This window comes from Poeciliopsis prolifica, unplaced genomic scaffold (assembly GCF_027474105.1).
Source record: "Poeciliopsis prolifica strain line A6 unplaced genomic scaffold, Auburn_PproV2 SCAFFOLD063, whole genome shotgun sequence".
Lineage (NCBI taxonomy): Eukaryota > Metazoa > Chordata > Actinopteri > Cyprinodontiformes > Poeciliidae > Poeciliopsis > Poeciliopsis prolifica.
The window spans coordinates 1,132,501-1,145,486 of NW_026562438.1; the positions used below are offsets into that span (position 1 = coordinate 1,132,501).

Consider the following 12,986-nt stretch of genomic DNA (forward strand, 5'->3'; position numbering starts at 1 on the left):
GCAGGAAGGAGGTCGGGTCCGAAAACCCCAGAACCTTGAGAGGACGCAGGAGGACACACAGGAAGCTGCTGAACCAGAGGACGCCTGAGGGGGACGGACCGGACCCGAGAACATGCGGGACAGAGCCAGACGGCGCTGGGCGGGGCAGTCGGCCGGACCAGAACCTGGAGGCGGAGTTGGAGGAGAATCAGTTCTCCCTTTGGACCGAGAGCCGAGCGAACGGATGCAGCTCATCCTCACCACAGACCAGGCCGTCCCGGGCCGCCGCGGCCCAGTGAGCGCCCTCCCTGAGGGGTCCGCGCACCAGCACAGCGCCCCCTGCTGGCACTGCTTGGCGCTGAACCGGCCGCCAGCGTCACAGGACGGGACGAAGACGCTGGACGACTCCAGGGCCGCCCTCCGCTCCTCCTCACAGGGAGACGGACCTGATGGGGCAGGACAGATCTCAGAGCTGCTGGAACCGGGTCAGAACTGGTTCAAACTGGGTCAGAACTGGTTAAAACCAGGTCAGAACTGGTTCCGACCGGGTCAGAACTGGTTCCGACCGGGTCAGAACTGGTTCAAACCGGGTCAAACTGGTTCAAACCGGGTCAGAACTGGTTCAAACCGGGTCAGAACTGGTTCAAACCGGTCAGAACTGGTTCAAACTGGGTCAAACTGGTTCAAACTGGGTCAAACTGGTTCAAACCGGGTCAGAACTGGTTCAAACTGGGTCAGAAACTGGTTCAAACTGGGTCAGAACTGGTTCAAACTGGGTCAGAACTGGTTCAAACTGGGTCAGAACTGGTTCAAACCGGGTCAGAACTGGTTCAAACCGGGTCAGAACTGGTTCAAACCGGGTCAGAACTGGTTCAAACCGGGTCAGAACTGGTTCAAACTAGGTCAAACTGGTTCAAACTGGGTCAAACTGGTTCAAACCGGGTCAGAACTGGTTCAAACTGGGTCAAACTGGTTCAAACCGGGTTAGAACTGGTTCAAACCGGGTCAAACTGGTTCAAACCGGGTTAGAACTGGTTCAAACCGGGTCAGAACTGGTTCAAACCGGGTAAGAACTGGTTCAAACCGGGTCAGAACTGGTTCAAACTGGGTCAAACTGGGTCAGAACTGGTTCAAACCAGGTCAAAACTGGTTCCGACCGAGTCAGAACTGGTTCAAACCGGGTCAGAACTGGTTCAAACCGGGTCAGAACTGGTTCAAACCGGGTCAGAACTGGTTCAAACTGGGTCAAACTGGTTCAAACTGGTTCAAACCGGGTCAGAACTGGTTCAAACCGGGTCAGAACTGGTTCAAACTGGGTCAAACTGGGTCAGAACTGGTTCAAACCGGGTCAGAACTGGTTCAAACCGGGTCAGAACTGGTTCAAACCGGGTCAGAACTGGTTCAAACCGGGTCAGAACTGGTTCAAACCGGGTCAGAACTGGTTCAAACCGGGTCAGAACTGGTTCAAACTGGGTCAAACTGGGTTAGAACTGGTTCTGACAAGTAAAAACTGCTTCAAAACCAGTTGAAACTGGTTGAACCTGTTTTACAAACCAGTCAAATTGATCTAACCAGGTTACAACTAACCAGTTCTAATAAAAAGTTAATGTCAAATTAAACCTTTAATTTAAAACTGTATCAGGTTTTAAACATATTTTTAAGTCTTTACATCTGAAGCGTCCGGTGAGGGCCAGGCGAACTCCCAGCATCCTCCTCTGCAGGACTCTGTAGATGTCGGTCTGAGCGAAAGAGCGAAGCGAAGGGGAACCGGCGAACGCCGAGTCGTACACCTCAGACATGAGCAGCTCCACACCTGGACAGGAAGTCACACCTGCATCAATGCAACATCTGAACGTTTCCTATCGGGTCGACCTGGACCCGCCATCATTCTGGATCCCTGAACCGGCCGGAAGTTGGACAGGAATCCGGTCAAAGTGTCTGGGACCAGAACCAGAACCCGGGTCGGCTCACCTGTCCCCTGCAGCTCCCTGCCGCGGCTGTCTGAGCAGAAGCAGTAGGAGGAGACGAGCGGGAAAAACTTCCTGAACTTCCTGAAGGTCTGGAATGCTTCTGGAGCGCTGGAGCAGAAGGCAGAAGATTTAAGTACCTGGGCAGGTGAGGACGTCCAGGTGGGCAGGTGAGGACGTCCAGGTGGGCAGGTGAGGACGTCCAGGTGAGCCAGTACCTGCTGAAGGCCAGCAGCAGGTCCAGCTCCGTTCTGTCGGTCGTGTTGATGAATTTACACTGAACAGGCAGGAAGCTGCCGTCTGCGGCGCACTGAGGAGGCGAGGAGGCCGAGGAGTGAAGGAGGCGCCTGGACCTCACCTCGCAGCTGCTGGGACCTAAAGGTCAAAGGTCGCAGTGAGTCAGGGCCGCAGCAGGAAGGAAGGGTTCTGTTGCGGATACGCACAGCGGCGCGGCCTCCCGGCCTGTCTGGTGCCGTACAGCTCCATGCCGTCCTGGTCCACGCACCAACAGCGCCCCCTGGAGTCGCACTGCACCGGCTCAAACTGACCAGAGGGGGCGCACTGCAGCAGGGCCTGCAGCTGGCAGGGGGTCGGACCTGGAACCGGACAGCTTCAGAACCTTCCTCCAGAAAGTCAAACTAAAGGAACCGGTGCTTCCTCAGATTTAGCTCCAGTGTCTCAACATCACCTGTCCTGTTGCCACAGCAACCAAACCTGTTGCCACAGCAACCAAACCTGTTGCCACAGCAACCAAACCTGCTGCCACAGCAACCAAACCTGTTGCCACAGCAACCAAACCTGTTGCCACAGCAACCAAACCTGCTCAATGGTACAAAGTTTTTTTATTAAACTCAGAAAACTGAAGTCAGTTGTTTTTTTCTGGATCATTATTGTTTTGACATGATATTTGTGGGCCTGTCTGGGATCGAACTCGCAACCTTTAAGACCGTAAACATCAGACTTTAACCTTTCAGGCTCCATCAGCAGTTGGTTTGATGTTTGGTTTGGACTTTATGTCCAATCAGATTCATTCTGCCTCCAGCAGCTTTGAGTTTCCTGAAGTGAATTAAAAAGCAACAGGAAACGTTAGAATTGTCATTTTGTGGGTTTTTGCTCACAGTGAGGAATGGAGTTGTTGGTTCGAGTCCCTGTGACCTCCTGACCTTCGGCGTCCACACACCAGCACTCCTGACTCCGCCCACTGCACTGCACAGGCCTGGAGGGAGGAATCAGTTCAAATCAACCAGAAACTGGATGAAAGTTATTAAACATCTCAGCAGAATAAAAACTCAAATATGTCGTATAAATATGCAGAAGTTCTGCTTGGTGATGTTTGTAAAATTACCAACAATAATTTGTGTCATTTAACCTGTAATAAGAGAAAAAAGGTTTCACCAAGTAACTTAATTCATATTTCCAACCAAATATTTTATTAGCGAGCCAAATCTTTAAACATTAGCGACAGAGCTGGAGCTCAGTGTTGAGCTCAGAGTCAATATTTAGTTTCACACAAAATGTTGAGCCAGCAACTAAATATTTAGTTTGAAAGTAAAAAATTTTATTCTGCTGAGATGTTTAATAATTTGAATGTTTAGTTTAAAGCTAATCATTTAGTTTCTAAGTCAATATTTAATAATTAATTTAAAATTCTCTGACAAATGAAGAACAAACATGGTGAAAATTGAAGCTGTTAACTTATTTGTAAAGTGTCCTGTGAGATATTTCCTGCAGAGCAGCAGGGACAGACGTTGTGCTGCAGGTACCTGAAGCTGCCGTCATCCAGACACTGAGCCGCCTCTTCCTGCTCCGTTCCCACAGCGACGCTCCGCAGCATCTCACATCTGCTCAGCGCCTCCGACTCCAGCTGGTACTCTGACAGCGAAAAGCACCGACATGCCGGATCCACTCAACTCTCCTCATGCACATAAGCAAAACCTCCAGCTGTTCGCTGCACACCAGCTCACTGGTACGGAGCTACATTAGGGCCACAACGTTTGGTCAAAAGGAAAAAAATTAAACTGGAAACAAACAAAAAAAGATGTGAAACTGCATTTGTTTTTGTCTTTTTATGAAAATAAAAATTTGAAAGTAGAAAAAGAGGATGTTCAAAAAATGTTCAAAAATACTTTTCAGATTCCTGGTTTTTTTTTTCTGTTTCATTTTTTGTTGTTTTGAACAAACTTTAAGGCTCCGATGTAGCTCCATACAATGACGTCAATTTTCCAAGGAAACTGGATTCTCTCTAAAATCAGGAATGTTTAAAACTGGAGGGAAGATAAATATGTTGCTGCTGATCAGATAAAACACTGATGGACATTTTATAGACTAAAAAACGATCATTTAACGCAAACTCAGTTTGTTTCTTTGTGAACAGACCAAACAGACCAACCTGACTGAAGCGAATCATCAGAGCGGGACGGACGGACAGGTGCGCTTACCTGAAGCCCTCCCGTCCAGCAGGGCGGCGCTGCAGAGCAGGATCCACACCGTGCAGAGCAGCCCGGCCATCGTCTCTGTTCTTCACCTCAGATCTGCTGCTTATAAACCCCAAAACCTGCTGAGTCACCGAGCCAGCAGGACATCTTCATCCCTCCTCATCCTCCTCCTCCTCACCTGGCCGCTCAGGTGGAGCCGCAGCTCCTTGGCCGCTGCTGAGGGGGCGGGCTGACAGGCTGTGCTGCGCTCTGATTGGATGAGAGCCTCTCTGGAGCTCCTACAGTTCAGGTTCACAGGCGGATCAAGAGTCTGACTCAGCAGTTTCTGGAGATTCAGCGTCACGGCCTGGAAGAGACGGAGAAGGAAAAACAAGCTGCTGGAAAACAGAACCAGTCATTTAATGAGATCCTAAAGATCAGAAACATTTCAAAGCAGATTAATTACTGCAGCTTTTCCAACAGCAGAGATCTGAAGCCCTCACAACTTTAGTCATTAAATAAACATAATTAACTAGAAAATACTAAACTGTTGCATCAGCTGCAGTTCAAAGTTCATGACTCAGACACAGAAACTGGGAAAGTTAAAAGAGATTGGATTTTTTCTTATCTCGACTTTCCAGGCATCCCGTAGAACAGGGGTGTCAAACTCAAATACACAGTGGGCCAAAACTTTAAATTGGCCCACAGTGGGCCAATTTAAAGTCGCGGGCCAAGGTTGAACAAATGAATCTTTTGATATGGACCCAAACAAGTTCTAAAATAACAATAAATATTGAACAAGCAAAGCTTATCTAACTTAAAAGTGCAGGTGTGCAAAATTGAGTTGCTAATAATAATAAAACATATTATAATAAATAAAATATAATAAATAAAATTTAATATATGAAAAAAATATTAAACATATTAAATAAAAATTGAATGCCTCCTTTCTGACCTAAATGTCAAAATTAGGTTTGTACACAGGCTAATAAATTTGAAAATAAATCATTAAATAAACTATGAATAAACCATTCAGGCCTTGGCTAACAAGAAAAGGTGCATAGAAAACTTATTTATTGCTCATTTTGCGTCACACTGATCTACTCTGATGCGGCCAAGCCAAATACCTGTCATTAATGACATTGAGTTCATCAATGTCATTAATGACAGGTATGACGAAACGATTCATTATCGAAAAAAAGGTGTTCGTCAGTCAGACGTCTCCTGTGAGATGTTTTAATCATTTTTATTGAGGAGAAAAGTTGCTCACATAGGTAAGTGCTGGTGTGCAAGAAGACGGATCACCACCTTCATAATACACCCATGTCCTCTACCATAAGTGCTACTGACACAGAGGAGAAGGCGTGTCTGCCTCTCAGTGGCGGAGCTAGACTTTTTTTCAAGGGGTGACCAAAGGGTGAGCAAGGCTTTATCAGAGGGTCCATATATAAATGGACCATTCCATGGAACAAAAGAAAAACATATTTGTTTCCTTTCGTTCAAAATTAATTAATATAACTAGTCAGGTTATAATTCAAAGCTTTCATTTGACATAGCCTACTTACATTTCAGTCATTATAAAACTTAATGGTTTTTCTCATATTCTTACCACACATTTCAAGCAAGAGCTGGGAGATATAAAACATTAGAGGGCAGCATGTCACTAAAACATGTTAAAAGAATCTGTCTAAAACACGATCTACCAGCACTAGCATGGCTAATATAATAAACGAGGCACTACGCAGCGGTGCACAACCATTTTTTTTTCTTTTTAGAAATGTATGACAAGTGCCGCCTCTCATTAGGAAGGTAACAGCGGTTACTGCTGAGCGGTAAAATGTCGTAAATACCTGCAAAACTCCTGGACGGTGTGACTCTAAAGCCGCGGATGTGTTTTTGAACAAGCAGGACCCACATGTCAGTTTAACCAATGAACAGCGTCGGGCATCGGGCTGCCTTCAGGGACAGTCGGAAATTACAGTTTTCCTGGCAAATCTTTGCCGATCTCATAAGTATTATATTTTAAAATTACCATTTCCAGTGGGGTGGCACTAGGGGTGGCCAGGGCTCTGTTGGGGGTGGCAAGTGCCACCCCGGCCCCCCCTCTGGCTCCGCCACTGATTATGGATTCGTAGTATAACCGGTGAATGTGGCGTCACCGCATTGCCACCGTATAATACCGGTGGGCCGGCTCTAATATTGATTTGAAATTGCCTCGCGGGCCAAATATAATTACACAGCGGGCCAAATTTGGCCCGCGGGCCAGAGTTTGACACCTATGCCGTAGAAGCAGCAACTGATTCACTTTCAGCCATTTGGGTCCAAGATTTTACTTTTCTGACTAAACGTCCATTTCTACACTGAAGACCGACTGCACCTGATGGGGCCCGAAGCTCGGCCCCATGGGAAAATGGCTTGAACATGTAGGGTTAGGGATGTCATTGGGACTAGAGAAGTGTGGTCGGCTGATCACAAAGAGGGGGAAAGTGATCTCACTCCCACAAGGAACAATAGCAGACATAGTTACAAGTACCACAACAAATGGCAACCTCGATGAGGCCACAAGGAAAGGAGCCACAGCTAAATACCTCCAACGAATAAGGCAAGTCCTGAGAAGCCAGCTCAATGGCAAGAACAAAATCCGTGCGATAAACAGCTATGCACTGCCAGTAATCAGATACCCTGCTGGAATAATCAGCTGGCCAAAGGAGGAGATAAAAGCCACAGATATTAAGACCAGAAAGCTACTAACCATGCATGGAGGGTTCCACCCCAAATCCAGCACCCTGAGACTGTACACGAGCCGCAAGGACGGAGGCAGAGGACTAGTGAGTGTGAGAACCACTGTCCAGGACGAAACAACTAAGATCCATAGATACATCAGGGACAAAGCCTCAACAGACAATGTGCTCAGTGAATGTCTCAGACAGCAGGGAACGGAGGTTGAGGTGCCAGAGATACCATCATGGGAGGACAAGCCCCTACATGGGATGTACCACAGCAAATAACCCAAGTGGCTGATATCAGTAAATCCTACCAATGGCTGGAAAAAGCTGGACTCAAGGACAGCACAGAGGCCCTCATCCTGGCCGCCCAGGAACAGGCCCTAAACACCAGAGCAATAGAGGCCCAGATCTACCACACCAGACAAGACCCAAGGTGTAGGTTGTGCAAGGAGGCCCCTGAGACAGTCCAGCACATCACAGCAGGGTGCAAGATACTGGCAGGGAAAGCGTACATGGAGCGACATAACCAAGTAGCAGGCATAGTGTACAGAAACATCTGTGCAGAATATGGACTGGAAACCCCGAGATCAAAGTGGGAAACACCCCCAAAGGTGGTGGAGAACGCCAGAGCTAAGATCCTGTGGGACTTCCAGATCCAGACAGACAGAATGGTAATGGCGAACCAACCAGACATTGTCGTAGTGGATAAACATCAGAGGAAAGCCGTTGTGGTAGATGTAGCAATACCAAGTGATTGCAACATCAGGAAAAAGGAGCACGAGAAACTGGAGAAATACCAGGGCCTCAGGGAGGAACTGGAGAGGGCCTGGAAGGTGAAGACCACAGTGGTTGCCTGTGGTCATCGGGGCCCGGGGCAGCACCCCCAAACTGGAGCAGTGGCTACAACAGATCCCAGGAACAACATCAGACATCTCAGTCCAGAAATGTGCAGCAGTCCTTGGCACAGCCAAGATACTGCGCAGAACCCTCAAGCTCCCAGGCCTCTGGTAGAGGATATAGATATATATATATAGTATAGATCTATATAACCTCTGGTAGAGGACCCGAGCTCAGAGGATAAGAACCACCCGCGGTGGGTGAGAAGAAATTTTTTTTATTTATTTTTTTTATATATATATATACAGTTGTGGTCAAAAGTTTACATACACTTGTATAAAACATAATGTCATGGCTGTCTTGAGTTCCCAATACGTTCTACAACTCTTATTTTTCTGTGATAGTGTGATTGGAACACATACTTGTTTGTCACAAAAAAACTGTCATAAAGGTTCTTTCATAAATGTATTATGGGTCTGCTGAAAATGTCACCAAATCTGCTGGGTCAAAAATATACATACAGCAACATAAATTGTAAATTTTGGTGATGTAGAGAGTTGTGTCAATCAAATTAGCTCATGTCATGCTCTCTTCACTTCTTGTAAGTGATTCTGATTGACTACAGATGTTCACTTCTCATGAGCCCATTGAAATAGGGCTCATTTGACCCAGCGATCAGACTCAGCCACAAAAGCTACAATGGGAAAGTCAAAGGAACTCAGTTTGGATCTGAAAAGTGAATTATTGACTGAACAAGTCAGGGAAGTCACTTGTAGCCATTTCAAAGCAGCTACAGGTCCCAAGAGCAACTGTGCAGGCAATTATTCGCAAGTATAAAGTGCATGGAACAGTTGTGTCACTGCCACGATCAGGAAGAAAACGCAAGCTATCACAGGCTGCAGAGAGGAGATTGGTCAGGATGGTCAAGAGTCAAACAAGAATCACCAAAAAGCAGGTCTGCAAGGATTTGGAAGCTGATGGAACACAATTGTCAGTCTCCACAGTCAAGCGTGTTTTACATCGCCATGGACTGAGAGGCTGCCGTGCAAGAAGAAGCCCTTGCTCCAGAAAAGGCACCTTAAGACTCGGCTGAAGTTTGCTGCTGATCACATGGACAAAGATAAAACCTTCTGGAGGAAAGTTTTGTGGTCAGACGAAACAAAAATTGAGCTGTTTGGCCACAACACCCAGCAATATGTTTGAAGGAGAAAACATGAGGCCTTTAATCCCAGGAACACCATGCCTGTCAAGCATGGTGGTGGTAGCAATGTTCCCTCTAATGTTTCATGTGTCTGGGCGTACACACAAGCTTCCTGGACACACTGAGGACCACTGTGAGCATCATCAGTGTACACAGCGTGGCCACGCACAAGTATCATAAATCTGGGATCATAGAAAGTTGCATGGCTTATTAAAAAAATCAAATTACATCAGCAATTTTCATTCGTTTGCTTTTAATTTAAGTGATTTGCTCAATTAAAATAAAAAAGAAAAGAAAACATTGCTGTCCATGAGATGCATGCTATAAGTAAGAGTTCTGCTTCAGCCAGGGTGAGAAATGAGACATTACACCTTTCAGACATAAATGTTTGTTCATATTAAAACATTCACATTTTGCACAATGAAATGTTTTCTGTAGCTTGTGATGCAGTATAAATTCTTGTAAAATATTTAATTATAGTTTTTTTCACGTCTGCCCTTCTCACTTCTCCAGTGGTTGTTCACTTAGCCCAGGTTGATGGTCAGTCTGCTTCTTGCTTTATGTTCTTGAATTCAGCATATTGACTATTAATGGCCTCCATAATCTGTGGGTGGAGGAGAATGGCCTCATACTTCTTTGCCAGTGTACAAATGTCTGCTTATCCATAGTCAAAAGTCTGAACTCAACATTTCAATATCAAATGCAGACCATTCCTTTCATTTGATTTGATTCCATTTGGTCTTAGAAGAAGTGCATTTCTTTTTTTTTTACTTTGCCTTGGTGAGTGGATGTCCCACTGTCCTGGCCTCGCTAAGCTCTGTGACTTTTAACAGTAACTCAGCTATACAGGTAGCTAAACACTTTCCCATCCGTCCACCAAGAAGCACTCCATTTCGTTCTTTAGCAGGGTTTAATGAGAATCGTGTAAAACTGTAACACACAAAGGTACAGAAAATGAATGCCAGCTAGGCTAACGCGTCGGCTAACACGAGTAAAAAATATCTATCGTCACATAAACATGTCAACGGGTTAGAAATTCTGATTTATATGACAATCAAATTAGAACAGCACTTACAGACGATGCCGTTTCTGCACTTAGATTAAAGAAAACACAACAAAGAGGGCCTCTTTCGGACTACATGGACAACGGCTTTCTTCCTTTCTGGTAAACAAGTGTAGTAATAAAAGTAACCACAAGATGGCGTCAGTAAGCCAGTAATAGACAAAATTATAACATTTGCCACTAGATAGCCTCAGTAGATTAACTTAACATTGAATGACATTAAATTAACAGGTTTCAAACACCCACGTAGACATGATAAGGTGATGGCTTTCACGTTTCTTAACTCTACCGCACTATTCTCACCTGCACGACCATATGACCAAGGCACGTAACCCACGTACACACAGCATGCGCTGATTGGCTGCGTAGCGAAAGTGAACCGTATCGTATCATTGGCTGGATTCCTGTCACTCACTGAGTTCGATAGCAAGTAGTACGGGAAAAAATTTTTATTGGTCCATAGTCAAAACTGATGTCTGAGCTCAATGTCCACTTTACGTTGGACTTTATTTTATGCGCTACATAGATTTTCTTGTGCGCTGAGAATATGTGAGCAGTGCGCGATTGCGCAGGCGCGCAGTTTAGAGGGAACATTATACTCTGGGGCTGTTTTGCTGCCAGTGGAACTGGTTCTTTGCAGAAAGTAAATGGTATAATGAAAAAGGAGGATTACCTCCAAATTCTGCAGGAAAACATAAGACCATCAGCCCGAAGATTGGGTCTTGGGCGCAGTTGGGTGTTCCAACAGGACAATGACCCAAAACACGCATCAAAAGTGGTAAAGGAATGGCTAAACCAGGCTAGAATTAAGGTTTTAGAATGGCATTCCCAAAGTCCTGACTTAAACCCCATTGAGAACATGTGGACAGTGCTAAAGAAACAGGTTCATGCAAGAAAACCATCACATTTAGCTGAACTGCACCAATTCTGTCAAGAAGAGTGGTCAAACATTCGAAGCTTGCCAGGAGCTTGTGGATGGCTACCAAAAGCGCCTAGTTGCTGTGAAAATGGCCAAGGGACATGTAACCAAATACTAATGTTGCTGTATGTATATCTTTGACCCAGCAGATTTGGTGACATTTTCAGCAGACCCATAATAAATTTATGAAAGAACCGAACTTTATGACAGTTTTTTTGTGACAAACAGGACGAAACAATCAGTTGGGTGGCAATTAGTTAGTCAATCAATTACATTTACTTGAATATCTTTTTTTGAAAAAATGTTTATCTAATCAAAGATCATTATAAAAACTTCTTTTTGTCCACCAGGGGCAGATTGACTGTAGCTACTAGCTAACAGTCCGGTGAGTCCATTACACAATATTCTACTTATTTAACTAAATTATAACAAATACTTATTGAGAATTATTGTTTATGAAAGCAAGTAGTATTTTAATTCAAACCTAAATATGTCACATTTTGTTGATTTCATGAATAATCTGGTGGAAAAGAGGCGCCGGGACAGTTCTGACGGTTCGGCTCTCGGTTTGGTTCTGAATCTGCTTTCATTTGTTGTCAAACAAAGAAAGTGAGAGCAGGACTCGTTCAGAGTCTAATTCCATTTTGACCCACTTTATGTTTGGATCAATGATGTAAATATGTGAGTCAGGTTCATAAAGGCAGAATCTGGGCTGCAGGGGGCGCCGCGGAGCTTAACTGAGGTAAAAACAACTTATGGATAAAACCTGGTTATTTGCTTCACATTTATCTGAAGACACATTAAACATTTTAATTCCAAGTTTTAGAGCTTTTCTTTATGAGCAGCGACTCACTGCTGCTCATCTGATTGGCTGCTGCTGGAGTAACAGCGGCACTCCACACTTTTCAGGCTCTTAGCGATAAAAACAAACTGAAAGTCATGAGTTTTGTTCTTATTGTTTATTACTTCACAGTTGAGCATTACGTTGTGTTGGTTGTCATGTAAACCTGCTGAATCTAAAATAAAACATAGGAAACTTTATGTGCTTCAGACACAAAACACTAAAAACCTTCAATTTCCTGCAGAAATCTGGAAGAAACATTTTTTAAAACCAAACTATGATCAAAGTGAGCAGTTCAACAATCCACAGGGGCTGAAACGATGAATCGATTATTACCAATTCAGCAATCGATTTATCATTACCTGGAGCAAACAGACTCTAAAAGGCAATTTGATTAAAAAAAACAACGTATTCGGAGCCAAATACATAAAAACATTTCAAATTTAAGATAAAAAAACTTGTCAAGATGTTTTACTGAAACATCAAATGTTTATTTTCCTTCAGATAAACGAACCGAGTTGCTTATTTCCTTGTTTTGATGCCAACATCGTTCAGCTCATGAAAATCTGCTGGATTTTATATCCAAGAGGAAAAAGAGCAAAAACTGATCGATTTAAATAATTATTCCAGAAAACTAAAGTCGTTTGGGTCGAATTTTCAAGAAATTAAAACGAGGTCAGAGAGGAAAGCAGTGGTATAGTTAAAGTATTTTATCTCTAAACTACACAGGATGGAAAACAGAACCGCCGTCCTGCGGTTTCGGTCCGGGTAATGAGTTCACCAGAACTCGAGCAGAACTCGACCAGAACCCGACCAGAACCCGACCAGAACCTCAGCTCTTCGAGACGCACATTTCCTCGCACCGCTGGCGGGTCCGGAAGCGGTTCTGGTTGCCGCCGCAGCCGTTTGTAGACGAAGCGGGCGCAGCGGCCGGTCCGGAAGTCGTGGAACCAGAGAACGGACGGCTTCCTGCAGCCGCCGCTGTTCTGAACCAGGAGACACACGTCTGCACAAAGGTCAGAGTTCAGAGGTCAGCTTC

The 12,986-nt window shown here is 44.9% G+C and overlaps 1 protein-coding gene and 1 pseudogene across 1 annotated transcript in view; both read right to left on the reverse strand.

The window, feature by feature from the left end:
* LOC129379987 (thyroglobulin-like) overlaps window positions 1-10,505 on the reverse strand; it is a 28,528-nt gene extending 18,023 nt beyond the window's left edge. Inside the window, 13 exon segments of the mRNA XM_055060943.1 lie at window positions 1-54; window positions 57-164; window positions 241-258; window positions 261-425; window positions 1,649-1,792; window positions 1,951-2,057; window positions 2,165-2,321; window positions 2,390-2,542; window positions 3,065-3,162; window positions 3,710-3,818; window positions 4,385-4,480; window positions 4,560-4,727; window positions 10,491-10,505. The exon segment at window positions 1-54 is cut by the window's left edge and continues 279 nt beyond it. Of these exon segments, the coding sequence (XP_054916918.1) occupies window positions 1-54; window positions 57-164; window positions 241-258; window positions 261-425; window positions 1,649-1,792; window positions 1,951-2,057; window positions 2,165-2,321; window positions 2,390-2,542; window positions 3,065-3,162; window positions 3,710-3,818; window positions 4,385-4,454 (1,183 nt within the window). The 5' untranslated portion in view covers window positions 4,455-4,480; window positions 4,560-4,727; window positions 10,491-10,505.
* A 1,541-nt stretch (window positions 10,506-12,046) lies between these two features.
* Window positions 12,047-12,986, reverse strand: part of LOC129380007 (collagen alpha-6(VI) chain-like) — a 38,839-nt pseudogene continuing 37,899 nt past the window's right edge.